General features: G+C 50.6%; 1 protein-coding gene across 3 annotated transcripts in view; it reads left to right on the top strand.

Moving 5' to 3' along the window:
- flncb (filamin C, gamma b (actin binding protein 280)) overlaps window positions 1-16,372 on the top strand; it is a 61,168-nt gene that overhangs the window by 28,410 nt on the left and 16,386 nt on the right. For all 3 annotated transcript variants that reach the window (XM_064342516.1, XM_064342514.1, XM_064342515.1), the window contains exons 9-27: window positions 2,141-2,278; window positions 2,511-2,637; window positions 3,177-3,313; window positions 4,423-4,616; window positions 4,747-4,860; window positions 5,018-5,161; window positions 5,580-5,703; window positions 6,032-6,192; window positions 7,004-7,094; window positions 7,341-7,510; window positions 7,876-7,993; window positions 8,323-8,585; window positions 9,539-10,136; window positions 11,225-11,398; window positions 12,638-12,800; window positions 13,346-13,506; window positions 13,615-13,782; window positions 14,314-14,437; window positions 14,837-14,993. In XM_064342516.1, coding sequence (XP_064198586.1) covers window positions 2,141-2,278; window positions 2,511-2,637; window positions 3,177-3,313; window positions 4,423-4,616; window positions 4,747-4,860; window positions 5,018-5,161; window positions 5,580-5,703; window positions 6,032-6,192; window positions 7,004-7,094; window positions 7,341-7,510; window positions 7,876-7,993; window positions 8,323-8,585; window positions 9,539-10,136; window positions 11,225-11,398; window positions 12,638-12,800; window positions 13,346-13,506; window positions 13,615-13,782; window positions 14,314-14,437; window positions 14,837-14,993 — 3,326 coding nt within the window. The remainder of the gene's footprint in view (window positions 1-2,140; window positions 2,279-2,510; window positions 2,638-3,176; window positions 3,314-4,422; window positions 4,617-4,746; window positions 4,861-5,017; window positions 5,162-5,579; window positions 5,704-6,031; window positions 6,193-7,003; window positions 7,095-7,340; window positions 7,511-7,875; window positions 7,994-8,322; window positions 8,586-9,538; window positions 10,137-11,224; window positions 11,399-12,637; window positions 12,801-13,345; window positions 13,507-13,614; window positions 13,783-14,313; window positions 14,438-14,836; window positions 14,994-16,372) is intronic.

The raw sequence follows: 16,372 nt of genomic DNA, 5'->3' as shown, positions 1-16,372 counted from the left end.
TCCTGTTTCCCTCTGCCTGTCTGTCGTTCTAGCCCCGCCTAGCGCCCTGCCGGCCGGTACTCCGGTTCAGATAATCCCCCAGTCTATTCGCACTCCGCCCACCGAAAAGACCAAGAAAATCCCGCCCCCAACGCCGCCTAAACCCAGACGACCAAGTTAGTACAGGCCTCGGGGTGCGGCTCGTGCCTGCCTGCGCAAGCCTGGCGACCCCCCACGCACACGCTATGCCCCCCACAGCCGAGGGTGCCCCAGCGCCCCCTCCCCTCACTGGCAGCCCGCTGGCATGTTGGCATGCGCTGGCATCTTGCCCTTCTGTTGCCCAGCTCCAGGCAGCTTGTTTTTCCGCGGACGGAGAACGACTGGCGGGCCGGCGTCGCTCCATCTTAACTGCCAAGCGGAATCACCGAAGAGTCCCGTCGTCCACGGAGACGGTCACCTTAACAACCGCTCGAAGCGCACGAACGCACTCCGCATTCTGCATTCCCTCTGCAACCGAGTGGCTGAGTTTCTGTTTCTTCCCAACATTGTCAAATGGAGGACTAACTCTTCACAGCTTAATCATTTTGAAAGACCATTGTCTGTTTATGTCACACAGTTGACAGGCAGCATGTTGAAAAGTTGCTCCGATATGTGTCTACTTGACTACTCTTTTATACTTGAAACTAATGGTTAATACAGACTGTACAACAGCCACATTTTCAAGACAAATTATTATGGAGGAGTTTGTACAAAATATACCAAAACAACAAACATGTCTTAAAGTTTGTCCAGCGTGATTTAATATGTGTGAAATAACTTTGGAATACGTGTCTACGAAGCAGAAGTTATGGAAAGACTGGTTGGTATGTTTGTCATTCGGCGAGACCCGATCGTCAGTGTGGCTGTCCAGATATGAGAGCTTTAAAGAGAGAACTTACGACCTTCATCGCTTGTCTGTTCCTCATCCTCTTGGCCCCAAAGCTATTGCTGAGTGGACAGTGCACCCCCTCGAATTCTCTCTCTGATTAACACTGAGAATATCCTGTTCATTTATTTTTTTAAATCTGTTTTAAGCCTGATTGCAGCTTTTTGTAACCAGTAGTCTAGTTTGTTGTCATAACCTACTCGCGACCAACTTACCAGCAAAAGTTATTGCATCCGTGCGTTCATCCTGCTACTATTATGGTCTGTTTCCACGTGCTAGTCATGTGGTAATTTACTTTGGCGGTAAGATAAAAATCAGGATTTTTTAAAAATGAAGCGTAATTCTGATTATTCGAGAAGAAAGCAAACGCGGTTGATTTGTGCTGGTTTTTGTAGCGGCCATTCCGCAGTGCTTTACCGCGGTGCCAAAGTCATAAGTGTCCCGATGTTAATTACCGTCAGTCTCCCGGCCCTCCAGATGGAAAACATTGCCTGCTTCCCCCCCCCCCCACCCCCTCCCTTCGGTGTCATTAAAAAGCCAGCAGCCACAAAAAGCCAGCGGTAAATTGCCGCTGTCCAATCTTTTTTTTTTTTATTTCATCCCCGAAAAAGATTCTGGGTGTATCGCTGGGGCTCGTATTTGTGTGAGTTTATTTACTGCACGTTGGCTGGCTGTAAACTCCGTCGGCGACCGTGATTTGCAGCATCCCTGGCAATTGTTGAAAATAAGTTGGTGATAAATCTACGATCCGCAGTGCTGATCGACGTGATGAACGACTTAAAAGGCTGAATTGCGTATTGATAAACTATTTGCTATTTTGTCATGGCTTCGAGTGACCGTGTGTGCAAGCCCATCCAGCTTTCGGTACTGTTCGTGCTTTTCGTGTGTGTATTACACTGTACGGTGCGGTACAGAAGCATTGCTATGCATTTTGTGCCTGTTTGCTCTCTCCTGTCCTGCTTTTTTTGGAGGATTGTTGTTTTTTTTTTTTTTTTTTGTTTTGGTTTAACAAGGAATTCTTTTTTCTCCAGCTGCTTTTCGTCTGGCAGAGAGCGCACGTGTTTTTTTTTTTTTTCCACGTCCATCTGACTAACACCGAGCTCTGGAGCTCTGGAGTGTGCCTCTGAACTGGAGCTAGAGGCCGGAATTTAACGACCTCTCTCTCTCTCTCTCTCGTGCTCTCTCTCTCTCTCTCTCTCTCTCTCGCTCTCTCTCCTCCCCTCCATCCCTGTTTAGCCAGCAACCCCAATGCCTGCAGGGCTACGGGGCGCGGCCTGCAGCCCAAGGGCATCCGGGTGAAGGAGGTGGCCGACTTCAAGGTCTTCACCCGAGGAGCCGGGACCGGGGAGCTCAAGGTCACGGTGAAGGGCCCAAGTGAGCACGGTCTTCCTGCTGTTATTTTTGTTCCTCTGTGTTCCAGGTTTAATGGTGGGTTTCCATTAGAGGACCTTCTTCAGTACCAGTAGTACCAATTGTTTTTTGTTCCCCTGGGGTCTCAGAATGGCTCTGCTGTTTGATATCAATTTGAAATTCCGCTCTTGTCTTCTGTTGTTGAGTAGCACGGTAGCACGTCCGTTTGGCGCTAACCGCGTTCTCGCGCTCTCAGGAGGAGGGGAGGAGCCTGTGACGGTGCGTGACGTCGGCGACGGCGTACACGAGTGCGATTACTACCCCGTCGTACCCGGGAAGTACACCATCGTCATCACCTGGGCAGGACACACCATTCCACGCAGGTGAGGAGGACTGTCGTCCGTCCCGCAGGGGTCAAAAGGAACGGGCCGTGCCACTTCTAACGGGAATCGAACAATAGTCACAACCGCAATCAGGCACTTTCTCTTCAGTGTTCCACTGGGATAAATCCAGAGTGGACACTACCATTTTAACATTCCACCCTTCAAATTAACCTTTTATTGACCTGTGTGATATGCAATCAAATGGTAACCATGGTTATTAGTTGAAATCTTAGCAGACGACAGCTGAGGTTCGTACTGTATGCTTCGTAGATTGCATTACACGATGGGCCATGGCATGACTATTTTAAATTGTTAATCATTTGAGTCTTAAGCAATAAATCCAAAATTTTCCTCCACCAAATCTAGTCAAACACACATATGGATTCTATATACCTCGCTCAGAATGTCTCATATGAGTAATGTACATGGGGATTAGTTCCGAAGGTTTTAAGACTGTGTGTGTGTGTGCGCTTGCGTGTGTGTGTGTGTGTGTGTTTCTCTGTGTGTGTGTGTGCACGTGTGTATGTGTGTGTCCACAGCCCCTTTGAGGTGGAGGTGAGCGAGGAGGCGGGGCTTCAGAAGGTCCGGGCCTGGGGTCCGGGCTTGGAGACGGGGATGGTGGGAAAGTCGGCCGACTTCGTTGTGGAGGCCATCGGCACAGAGGTGGGGACTCTGGGTAAGTGAGAGAAGCCAGCGGCAGCCATGCGTCTAGTCCCACTCCGGCTTATTCAGATATTAAAGACGTCGGGACACGATCAGATGTTGCGGGCGTGTCTGTCTGTTGGCAGCACAATGTTTCCGTTCGGCCTTGTGAGAGAACAGAGGGTCACAGGCCCTCTACTGTTTCATGGCCGCTGTGCAACAGCAGTGAAAAGCCAGTAGTCAGAATACAGCCGCCTACACACACAAAGGAAAAAAGACAGCGCCTCTGTACTGGAGGCCCAGGTGGGAGCGGGCGTGGCCATGGCCGGTGTTCTCATCCTCCTTGAGAGGTCCCGGCCCAACCCCGCCCCCGTGCTGTAATTGTTAGCAGATTCTTACAGCATGTCAGTGCGCGAGCCTGCTATCCAGCTTCTTCAGACATCTCTCTTAGCAACCAGCCTGCAGAGTGTGTATGTCGGTCCAGAGGAAACAGGTGCTAATACCTCCCTGTATAAAAAAAAGGACGATTTAATTGCTCTCTTGTGATAATACATTCGACAGTGTATACACAAGGCCTGTTTTCAGTCTTCAGCTATGTTCTTTCTCCACTTAATTTCCCTCAAACATGTCCAGCTGATCTACAGGGTTATAGTGCTTTTGGAACATAGTTTTACGAGGTGCTAGTTGGGCTCATTTTCAGTTTTCGTGTCAGGTGTAATTGGAGTGAACGTGTGAGGACTTCGTAATCTCCCCGCTGGGGTCTGCCTCACGTGACGCATGTTTATGATTAAAATTAGAATTACGGGCATTTAGCAGACGCTCTCATCCAGAGCGACTTACACAACTTTTTACATAGCATTTACACTGCATCAGTTTATACAGCTGGATATACTGTATACTGAAGCAATGCAGGTTAAGCACCTGGCTCAAGGGTACAATGGCAGTGTACCTACTTGGGAATCGAACCGGTGACCTTCAGGTTACAAGACCAGCTCCTTACCCATTTTAATACACTGCCGCCCCACTTATGACATAGAGCTGGACTCAGTCTGCTATGTTTTTTGTTATGGTGGGGAGTTTGGGTCTGATTTTGGGGAGCGGTCTGAGCTGACTCGGCGGTCCGCCCGTCGGTCCGGTCCGCAGGCTTCTCCATCGAGGGCCCGTCCCAGGCCAAGATCGAGTGCGACGACAAGGGCGACGGCTCCTGCGACGTGCGCTACTGGCCCACGGAGCCGGGCGACTACGCCGTGCACGTCATCTGCGACGACGAGGACATCAAGGACAGCCCCTACATGGCCCACATCCTCCCAGCGGCCAACGACGTCTTCCCCGAGAGGGTGAGTCACACCCAACCCCCTCTTTGCGCACTCCCATCCACGATGTCTACGTCATGCTCGCACACACCCGAGACTCTCACTTCCGTGATGTAATGTAGTGTGACGTGATGTGTATGTCTCCCCGCTGCAGGTCAAGGCCTACGGTCCAGGTCTGCAGCCCACCGGCTGTATTGTGAACAAACGGGCCGAGTTCACCATCGATGCTCGCGGAGCTGGGAGAGGCCAGCTGAGGATTTACGCCCAGGTACGGTGACTGAAAGGACACCTTCAGCGTCTCTCCGGCTGCCCATCTGAGTCTTCTTTAGGGGAATGGAGGATGACCTTCAGAGTCTCTCCAGCTGCCCATCTGTGTCTTCTGTACAAGAACGGAGAATGACCTGCTCTTCCGTTTTCCACCGCAGGATGCCGAGGGCTTCCCCATCGACATCCAGATCACGGACAAGGGCGACGGCACCTTCATCTGCGTCTACATCCCCACCAAGCCCATCAAACACACCATCATCATCACCTGGGGTGAAGTCAACATTCCCAACAGCCCCTTCAGGGTAAGAGACCAGTCACAGACTTTCTGCTGTTATTTTTGTTCCTCTGTGTTCCAGGTTTAATGGTGGGTTTCCATTAGAGGACCTTCTTCAGTACCAGTAGTACCAATTGTTTCTTGTTCCCCTGGGGTCTCAGAATTGCTCTGAATGTCAATTTGAAATTCCGTTCTTGTCTTCTGCTGTTGAGTTCTCCCGACAGGGACTCTGTTTTTCCCACTACCTCCCACTGTATGTACAGAAACAACCTCCAGTCTGGCTCCTGGATAATTTAGAAATTAATTCAATTAATATAAAGCTATTTCTGCTTAATGATACGTTTGTACAAACGTGTGCAGTGTGGAAAACATGGGTGAGTGGTGGTCTGTGCTTGTAAAGTGCGTTGTTGAGAGTGTGTCCAGCGTTTTGTCCTCTGTGTGCGCAGGTGAGCATTGGGGAGGGCAGCCACCCGGAGAACGTCAGGGTGTACGGCCCTGGGGTGGAGAAGAGCGGGCTGAAGGCCAACGAGCCCACCTACTTCACCGTGGACTGCAGCGAGGCGGGGCAGGGTGAGCCTGGGGCACATTATGACACACGCAGGGACTCCAAGAGCTTAGAACTCACAGTGGCAGTACAACGAGTGTTAACAACCAACGATGACCTTTCATTTCTTTCCTTGCTTGGTAGAAACACACACATACACACACACACACACACACACGTAAAGGTTGTTTTTGGTCATCCACTTGATCGGGTCTGACACTTGATCCAGTATGAGGGTCAGGGTGCGCCCCGTTTCCTCAGTAACTAACTAACTCCTCCCCCTTTGGTGTGATGCTGCACGTGATGTCAGCATTGGAAACTAACTCCTCCCACTTTTGGTGCGCTGGTCGACAGGTGATGTCAGCATCGGGATCAAATGCGCCCCCGGCGTGGTGGGCCCGGCCGAGGCCGACATCGACTTCGACATCATCAAGAACGACAACGACACCTTCACCGTGAAGTACACGCCCCCCGGGCCCGGGCGCTACACCATCATGGTCCTGTTCGCTGACCAGGTCGGGAACCTCGAACCTCGTTCGTTCTAAAGCTATGGTGTCATAAGTAGGACCCCAAAGAAAATCTTGATCATGTATACCTATAGGCACTTTAAGTTACATTACATTACATTATTACATCACAGGCATTTAGCAGACGCTCTTATCCAGAACGACTTACACAACTTTTTACACAGCATTTACATTACATACATTTATACTTCTGGATGTATGTTGAAACAATGCAAGTCTAGTGCCTTGCTGAAGGCTACAACGGCAGTATCCTACCCGGGAATCAAACCTGTGACCTTTAGGTCACAAGACCAGGTCCTTATACTACAAGATATTTTCCTTTCCTTCATTATACTACACTGCAATCAACAATCATTTGGCAATCCGTGCAGACAAGTGTCTAATTACACAATTATGGAATAATTACGTGGTGTTCATCGGTGCAAAACAACAAAATTATGCTATTATGGGTAAGTGCGGAGGAAGTGAAACATTAACACGAAGACACCGTCAAGATCGATGACAGAGTAAAATAATATTCTTACGGTACATTGCGCACTGACAGATTTCATTTGTTTTGCATATATTACAAGTTATCTCTATAACGCAGGACAAAGATTACAACAGACTGGCCTGTAAATGCATGAAAGCATAAAATTTTTTGTCTGTCTCACCCTTGCCTGGACACAGGCGAGAGAAAAACAGCTGTCAATAAAAATAACAGGTCAGAGAGGAGTCAGAGGCGACATCATTTATTTAATTTACGATTTCGTTTTTAGTATAAAAGCGTAATTTTTCCATGTCTCTCTCGTCGACGCAGGAAATACCCATCAGCCCCTTCAGGATCAAGGTGGACCCCTCCCACGACGCGGCCAAGGTGCGGGCGGAGGGTCCCGGGCTCAACAAGACGGGTGAGGGGTTTCACGTCGCCGGGTTTCGACGCACCGCCGCGTCACGGGCGACTTCCTGTTCACCGTTCGCCGCGCGTTGCGTCAGAGATACGGGTCCGATGAGAGGGGTGGGGTCCGGTCATAACGCAGAAGAAAACCAACCTTGTTGGCTGCGTCAACAGCGCTAATGCTGTTAGGTTATGAGCTGCGTCGAGAGCGAATTGATCCGAACCTGAACCTCGTTTTTTTTTTTGTTTTTTGGAAAAGGTGTGGAGGTTGGCAAGCCCACCCACTTCACCATCTACACCAAGGGAGCGGGCAAGGCCAAGCCGGACGTGCAGTTCGCCGCCGCGCTGAAGGGCGAGGCCGTCCGAGACTTCGAGATCATCGACAACCACGACTACTCGTACACCGTCCGATACACGGCGGTGCAGCAGGTAGGCCTGTCACCTGCGCAGCAGGTAAAGATCACCTTCACTGAGAGGAGCACTCTTGCACTCTCTAGTGCGTATATCCTTAAGGTTGTACGTGTATAATATGGGCTTCCCTTTCTCCTTCACCCTTTCTCTCTCTCTCTGTCTTTTTTGTGATTCTTCTGTGGTAGGCTTGTCTTTTTTTCTTTTTTCATATTATGTTTGAACTTAGATTTTTTGGTTTATTGTTTATGTAGTGTAATTTATGTGATGTATTTGGTATGTTGTGTGGGTAAATAAAGGATGGGTAAAATTCAAAATTCTCTCTCTGTGTCTCTCTCTCCCTCTCTTCCTCACTCCCTGTCTCTTGCTTTCGTTCTCGCTCTTAGGGAAACATGACAATCTCGGTCTCACATGGGGGCGATCCCATTCCCAAGAGCCCCTTCAATATCACCGTAGCCCCCGCCATGGATCTCAACAAGGTCAAAGTTCAAGGGCTGAACAACAGTAAGTGACCCGCTGCATAAACACTAGCTTGCAGATGAAAGAACCTGGAGAATTAGCGAGACGCTAACTGCCATTGAACCGCTGAACCCAAAAACAGTAATCACATCATGAGCAGCAAGCCTGTGTGTATGACGGATTGCTGCAGGAAAAACCTTTTACTGTTGAATTTTATCGTTGAAAATTCTGTAATTCAACACCATTATTTGATTTCCTGGTTTTGGCAAAAAAAATAGTACTGTTGCATATAAGTGTATAGCCAAACGGAAAATGCTGGCACTCAGTTGCATAAGAGGAATAGTACAATGAGTGCCTGTCTGTGATGGTCACAGAGGTCGATGTGGGAAAGGATCAGGAGTTCTCAATCAACACGCGGGGCGCCGGAGGACAGGGTCACGTGGACGTGAAGATCACCTCGCCCTCGCGCCGGCCAATCCCGTGCAAGCTGGAGTCGAGCGCGGCCAATGACTTTCACACGGTGAAGTACATCCCGCCCGAGGAGGGGCCCTACAAGGTGGACATTGGCTACGACGGGAACCCCATTCCTGGGAGCCCCTTCACCGTGGAGGGGGTCATGCCTCCCGACCCCTCAAAGGTAAGGAGGCTGGGCCCACATTCGGGTCTTGTAACCTGTAGGTTGCAGGTTCGATTCCCGGGTAGGACACTGGCATTGTGCCCTTGAGCAAGGTACTTAACCTGCATTGCTTCAGTATATATCCGACTGTGGAAATATAAATTCTGTGTAAGACCTGTAATGTAAATGTAACTGCGATGGCAGTTACATTTACATTACAGGTTGTGATTTCTATTGTAAAGTACAGGAGTACAGGCATTTACAACTGACAATCTGTGCTGTGTGTTTCTGCTTAATAACTGGCAGAGATGGTTTTGCAGCTTTAGCCAAATTCAAGATGGGACATCGGTAAAGTTCATAGAAAAACATACTGCAGCCATTAACAGAAGTATTATTTTCTTAATCACGTCCAGTGCATATTCTGGGCCTGCCAGTGTTCCTTGCTTCTTCTCAGCTGTTCGGTACCGTTGAGTGGCGGCAGTCCTACTGAGGCTGAACAGCTTTATAAATAATAACGTATTAACTGGCGTGTTGAAAACTGGCTGCAGAATTTCGCTCTGGGGCTGGTTCCCCAAGCCTTTCTCGTTAATGCTTGGCAGAGGCAACGCTGAGTAAGGCCACGCGGTGCATGAGGTTATTACTGTGAAACGGATGGATTGAGCAATCGACCTGCCCCCCCCCCCCACACACACACACACACACACATACACACACAGACCAGATCCTGATTATTGTTTGTATCAAATTTAAACTGCACTCTGACTTTCAAAGTTCACAGTATTCCCTGTGTTTGTTGTTTCCAAAAAAAAAAAACCTTGCTTCATGAACTGGACAACAGTTACACTCCCATCGCAAGGATAACAAATATATGGATATCTGAGGACGTGGATGTATTTCCACAGTCTGGGATTGCACATGTCCCTTATAAACAGTGACTTCTTGTACTGTAATGGTTTGCTGTCTCTGTCTCCCAGGTGCGCGCGTACGGCCCAGGCCTGAAGGGAGGATTTGTGGGTAAACCGGCGCCCTTCGCCATCGACACCAAGGGGGCGGGCACGGGGGGGCTGGGCCTGACGGTCGAGGGTCCCTGCGAGGCCAAGATCGAGTGCCAGGACAACGGCGACGGCTCGTGCTCCGTGTCCTACCTGCCGACGGAGCCCGGCGAGTACGCCATCAACATCCTGTTCGCCGAGGCGCACATCCCCGGCTCGCCCTTCAAGGCCGTCATCCAGCCGGTCTTCGACCCCAGCAAGGTCACGGCGAGCGGCCCGGGCCTGGAGCGCGGCAAGGTGGACGAGGCCGGCTCCTTCACCGTGGACTGCTCCAAGGCCGGCGAGGCCGAGCTCACCATCGAGATCATCTCGGACACGGGGGCCAAGGCCGAGGTGCACATCCAGAACAACGCCGACGGCACCTACTCCATCACCTACATCCCGCCCTTCCACGGCACCTACACCATCACCATCAAGTACGGGGGGCACGCCGTGCCCAAGTTCCCCGCCCGCCTGCAGGTGGACCCCGCCATCGACACCAGCGGGATCAAGGTCTACGGACCCGGGGTTGAGCCCAGAGGTACGCCTTTTACAGAACTGACCGGAAAAGAGTCCAAACGGTACTCCCAGAGAGCACCAAACATCGTGAATCTGGTGCGGAAATATTCCCAGACTGGGCTGCATCAAAGATATTTCCCTTTCTTTTCCTTCATTTCTTAATTAAATTTGCCTTAACAAATTTCATTAAGGAATGCCAGCGGATGACTTTACTTTGCAAGCCGCTCGGGAGTGTGTCGAACGCGAACGTGATGCGATGTAACGTGAAAAAAAAACAGGAGAACCAAACACTGCTGGCCTTTAGGCCCGGCTTTTCACCGTATTCACTTCCTCTGGCTTAATTACCTAATAAACCACCCCCGGCTAAGATAAATGGTGCTGGATTATCTTGGTTTATTGACTCAGGCTACCTTCCGGTGAAAACTAATTAAGAGAGCTCTCTCAGGACAGAAATGATTGAGTTACCTCTATAGACCCCCCCTTTCCCTTGGGGGGTAAAATAAACCTTATTTAACCACAGAAACGGGGCCTCAGCCTGCCCTGGTTAGTGCTGTTTGCTCATGGCGGTAGTTGCATGCATCCATATCAATGGGCTTCTGTTCCAACCACAGGTGAGTGGGTAGCTATTAACTTAATGATAACATGACCAAAATAATAATATGAAACGCCCAATAATAACAGTACATGGATATTTTTTTTTTTTGTGGTGAACATCTTGTAATTTTATCCTCCATAAATTGTCTTTAATCAATAGTTCCCATGTGTACAGTCTTCTCCGTTCACCTGAACTCAATTTCTCACGGTCTGTTTTTGTTAGCATTCAAAAAGGTGAGAAAACTTTATGCGTTTGCTTGACAGCTGCCAGTGGAAGGAGGTGTTTTAGTAGCCACCCTTTGAAGTGGCAGAGCTCTTATAACTCATGCTTTACCCAGAGGACCTTGTGGGGAAGGAACCACACGTGTGTGTGTGTGTGTGTGTGTGTGTGTGTGTGCGTGTAAATCAAATTCAGCCATTTGTCCTCATCTGATAGTTGAACTGTTTCAGTGCTGTGAGGGATGCATATTCATTGGGAGGAGCAGTAAACCCCCCCCGTCTGTCTTCGTTTGACAGGCGTCCTGCGCGAAGTCGCCACGCACTTCGTGGTCGACGCTCGCGTCCAGAACAAGACCGGCGGCGGCCACGTGAAGGCCCGGATCGTCAACCCCTCGGGCAGCAACACGGACGCCTACATCACCGAAAAGGGCGACGGGACTTACCAAGTGGAGTACACTACATACGAGGACGGTGAGGGTTCAGTCGTTACGTTTCACAGAGGTCTTGAGGCAGTGTTATTTACGAGTGGGTCTGGACTGTAGCCAGCACTGGTTTCTGTGAACTGGGGCAATTTATTGTCATAAAGCTGTGGGCACTTCAAGCATAATGCGTAAAAGAAAGTGCGTACATCCCCCCCCCCCCAAAAAAAAAAAACAGACCAACACGATATTTGTACATGATGCTGGATTGTAAAGTTTTTATACAGCAGCACGTCTCGAAAGAATTTGTGGTTTCTACAAAGCTTCTGTTTCTGCTCTTAGTGGGAGGGAGATATCCCAGGAGCGTTTCAGGTTTCATTATTGTAACAGATGGAGACTGCTATTCGCTAGATCCCATTTTTCCATATAGGGAGGCACAGTGCCAGATCAGATGCCCAGGGAAATGAGTGCAGGACTTAGAGGAGAGAGAGAGAGAGAGAAAGAGAGAGAGAGAGAGAGAGAGAGAGGTATGAAATGCAGGACTTAGAGGAGAGAGAGAGAGAGAGAGAGAGAGAGAGAGAGGTATGAAGTGCAGGACTTAGAGGAGAGAGAGAGAGAGACATAGAGCGAGAGAGAGAGAGAGAGAGGTATGAAATACAGGACTTAGAGGAGAGAGAGACATAGAGCGAGAGAGAGAGAGAGAGGGAGAGGTATGAAATACAGGACTTAGAGGAGAGAGAGAGAGAGAGAGAGGTGTAAAAATATAGGGCACCAGGTAAGTGACTGCGGGGCTTTGGGACCACAGACAGGAGTATAAATAGCCGGGGCATCCGGGCAGATGCCCCGGCCCTGACAGGGCTGCGTGACAGACAGAAGCCCGTGGGGCACCCAGACAGGAATGTGGGGTGCAGAAATCCCTAAAGGTCCACCCTGCTGATATATATATATATAGAGGAATCCTCCCGAATCTGGGGGTCTACCAAGGTGAGGGGGATTCTTCCGGCGCTTGCAGTTACTAGTTAAGCCATTGAGCTGAAGTGTGAATGTCGAAAATCACAGGAATGTTGAACATCACATTTTTCTGGGTTGTACGAGCCTGTAGGAGTTTTTGTATGACAGCCGGTGTTCCTCCATTGGATATGTTTGTGACCCAGACTCTGAACTGGGCTCCTGGTCCGAGAGGTTAAAAATGGTTGAGGTATGATAGAGAACTCATACACTTGAATGCATGGATGAGTCACCCTGTGGGTGTTGTGCTTCCTCTGCCCCCCCCCCCCCCCAAACCCCCCAGGCATACACCTGATCGAGGTCCTGTACGATGACGTCGCTGTTCCCAAGAGTCCCTTCAGGGTCATGGTCACGGAGGGCTGTGACCCCACCCGTGTGCGCGCGTACGGGCCCGGCCTCGAGGAGGGCCTGGTCAACAAGCCCAACCGCTTCACCGTGGAGACCAGGTACACAACCGGGTAACGCTCACTTACACACGTGTAGAGATGTCAAAAGTCAAGGTTTCACTGAGAAATGAACAATGTCTGACAGTATTTCCTTGTGGCCATATTCACACTTTATTCATGTTATCTAGTTTGGGCTTCTGAAATATATCATAGGCACCCATGACACACGATGCCTTTCCGCTATTTATTGCACGTATATTTTAGTCCCAAGTCATTTAGTTCCATTAGAAGGCTTTGATGAGTGGTTGCCATGTGTGACTTGCTATTTTCAGTCGTTCGTATAGCAGGGGGCGTCCAATCTCACCAGAAAAGGGCCGGTGTGGGTGCAGGTTTTTGTGTTAGCCCGGCACTACAACACCTGATTCAACTAATTAACTGATCATGGCCTTCAATCAAGACCTTCTTAAAGTAGAATCAGGTGTGTTAGTGCTGGGCTGTAACAAAAAGCCTGCACCCACATCGGCCCATTTCGGATAAGATTGTACACCCTCTGCCCTATAGCAAGCTCTGACGGGCTACGCTCCATTTTGTCTTGCTATGCTTAGGGGTGCTGGCACCGGAGGTCTGGGTCTGGCCATTGAGGGTCCATCGGAGGCCAAGATGTCCTGCAAAGACAACAAGGACGGCAGCTGCAGCGTGGAGTACATCCCCTTCACCCCCGGGGACTACGACGTCAACATCACCTTCGGAGGACTGGCCATCCCAGGTACCGTCACACCTTGGGCGTCTAACATCGGACTCCGTACAGCAGTGGACTTCTCACTCAAAACCAGACAGCCAAGCGCTAATTGTGCGCTCTTGTCCCGTCCTGCAGGCAGTCCGTTTCGCGTGCCGGTGCGGGAGCTGGTGGACCCGAGCAAGGTGAAGTGCTCGGGCCCGGGGCTGGGGAGCGGGGTGCGAGCCCACGTCCCGCAGACCTTCACCGTGGACTGCAGCAAGGCGGGCCTGGCCCCTCTGGAGGTGCAGCTGCTGGGACCCACGGGTAAGCTGAGATCACACAGGCACACACACACACACGCTCGCTCACAAATGCATGCTTTCACACACAGGCACACACACACACGCTCACAAATGCATGCTTGCACACACAGGCACACACACATAGGCAGGGACCAAACAATGACTCATCCGTTAAAATATGATAGTTATATTATGGTGAGAACTGTGTTTTCATGTGTCCTGCCTCAAGGCCAATGAGCTATGTCAGCCTCTGCCTTTCTGCACTGGTGCTGCTGTCATGAGTCTTAGATGAAATAGAATCCAGCAGATTTGTTTCACGAACAATAAAGTTTTGGAATTTTGAATGCGCAGTTGTTATGAGCGAGAGTGGAGTAGGAGTTACGGTCTTCTCTCTCTCTCTCTCTCTCTCTCTCTCTCTCTCTCTCTGTGTCCCTCTCCCTCTCCCTCTCTCTCTCTCTCTCTCTCTCTCGGTGTCCCTCTCCTCTCCTCTCTCTCTCCTCTCCTCCTCTCTCTCTCTCTCTCTCTCCCTCCCTCTCTCTCTCCCTCCCTGCAGGAGCGGCCGAGCCTCTCAGCATCAACGACAACGGCGACGGCACGCACACCGTGAACTACACCCCCGCCAAGGACGGCCCGTACACCGTGTCCGTCAAGTACGCCGACCAGGAGGTCCCGCGCAGGTGAGACCCCGCGCAGCCGACCGCTACAGGTGTATTCTCTGACAGGACACGTGCATTATGGGTATAAAGATTTCGTTTTTCATTAATTTTGACAATGAACCGGGCCTGTTGTTCACATATGCGTGTCAGGGAGATGCTAATAATGCTATGCCATTAGTGCCTGTAATACACGCTCAGCTATGGGGTTACAAGTGTGTCTATGTATAACAAATAAGCAGTGATTATGTCCAGGCTTCAGCTACTGCAGCACAACAGAGGGCAAGCTGTTCCTGTTTAAGCTGAAGAAAGCTGCCACTGTTTTTTTTGTTGTTGCTAATTGTTAAACCGTTCTTCGCATGTTACCCTCCCCGCTTCTCTCCGTCTTTCTCTCGCTCCCTCTTTGCCTCACCCCCCCCCCAGTCCGTTTAAGGTGAAGGCGCTGCCCGCTCACGATGCCAGCAAGGTGCGTGCCAGCGGGCCTGGTCTCAACGCCTCCGGGGTGCCCGCCAGCCTGCCCGTGGAGTTCACCATCGACGCCCGCGACGCCGGGGAGGGGCTTCTGACAGTGCAGATCCTGGTGAGTGACCCCCGAGCACTTCCTCTCCTGACAGGAAGTTGGCTGTGTTGATACGGGAAATATAATGACACATGTCTCCTCTGTCTTTGTCTGAATGAGTGGCGTCAGTGTCGGAGGTGATACGATGTCTGTTACAGTGGAACAGATTAAACTGGCCTTAAGAGTTGAAAATCCCAAATCTGTGGAAAAAAATAATTTTAGTAATTCTTCCAATGCTTATGTTTATTGCAATTATTAGATGGGTTTTCACAATATTATTGGATTTTTTTTTACATCTGTGTGTGAAAACCATATATAACCGTAGAATTCCCCATCACCCTTCATAATTCCTGACTTCCTGTCAGCAAGACTGATTTCCTGTACGCATCACTTCCTGTGAGGCCCCTGGTTGGGTTTCCCTTTGGAAGCGGGGGGGGTCCAGGCCCAGGCAGGTGGGGTGACGTGACCTGTCTCGCTGTCACTGCAGGATCCAGAGGGTCGCACGCAGCAGGACTCGATTTTTGTGGAGGACTGGGGAAGGAGGGTGTGGGAGAGACACATTGTAAAGGGGACCCTCCCATCCCCCCTTCTTAAGAAAGGCTGCGTAAGGCCGCTCTTCCTCTACCCTCTTTTTTTTCATCATCCTTCACCCTGTCTTCTGTCTACCTTTGCCCTTTGACCCCTTGACCCCTCACCCCCACTCTGTGTGTGCAGGCGTCCCTGTAGAGTAGGCAGCATGTGAAATGGCTGCCGCCTGAGGCAGTAGTGTACTGACTGGTGCAGTAGCTCGGAATTCTGGGCGAATTGAATTTACCCGAATTTGCCCAGAGCAAAGAATATTGTTCTGGGCTCGCCCCCCTCTTTTTTAATCAAACAAATAGATTTTTTTTGGCTGTGAGCCCCCCTCCCCCCCCTCCCCTGCCCCCAAAGCTGTGGACCCCTAGAATCGTCACCACCTTTTACCCTTCTAGTGACGGCCCTGGGTGCAGGGCAGGGCATCGGTAAGGTGAAATGCAGATTTTCCTGGGCGTCCGCTCTGCTCCGTGCAATTGACGAGCAGGAGAGGAGTGAAAAGCCCGCGTGCAAGCAGAGGTCTGCAAGATGGCGGCGGCGGCGGGTGAGGTCATCTCTCAGACTGGGCTTTTTAGACTGGGCCAGATCTGACTCGCTCACCCCCGCAGCTGCTGCCCAAGAATGCACACACGCCGCGGAGCTCTTTCCACTCCGCGCGTCCCCAGCTTTTCTTCCGTCCCGCCCCTGCCAGGGCGGGAACCATGGCGACGATTCGGGCGCGAAAAAAGCCGCCTGAAAGCGCCAGGCGGAATGACGAGAGAAGGTGTGCGGCCTGGAGCGACGTCCCCCCCTTTTTTTTGAGAGAGAGAGAGAGAGAGACCCTTAAA

Source organism: Anguilla rostrata, chromosome 7, assembly GCF_018555375.3.
Source record: "Anguilla rostrata isolate EN2019 chromosome 7, ASM1855537v3, whole genome shotgun sequence".
NCBI classification, from domain to species: domain Eukaryota; kingdom Metazoa; phylum Chordata; class Actinopteri; order Anguilliformes; family Anguillidae; genus Anguilla; species Anguilla rostrata.
The sequence above is the reverse complement of the archived record's forward strand: the minus strand, read 5'-3'. Positions and strand labels throughout refer to the sequence as shown.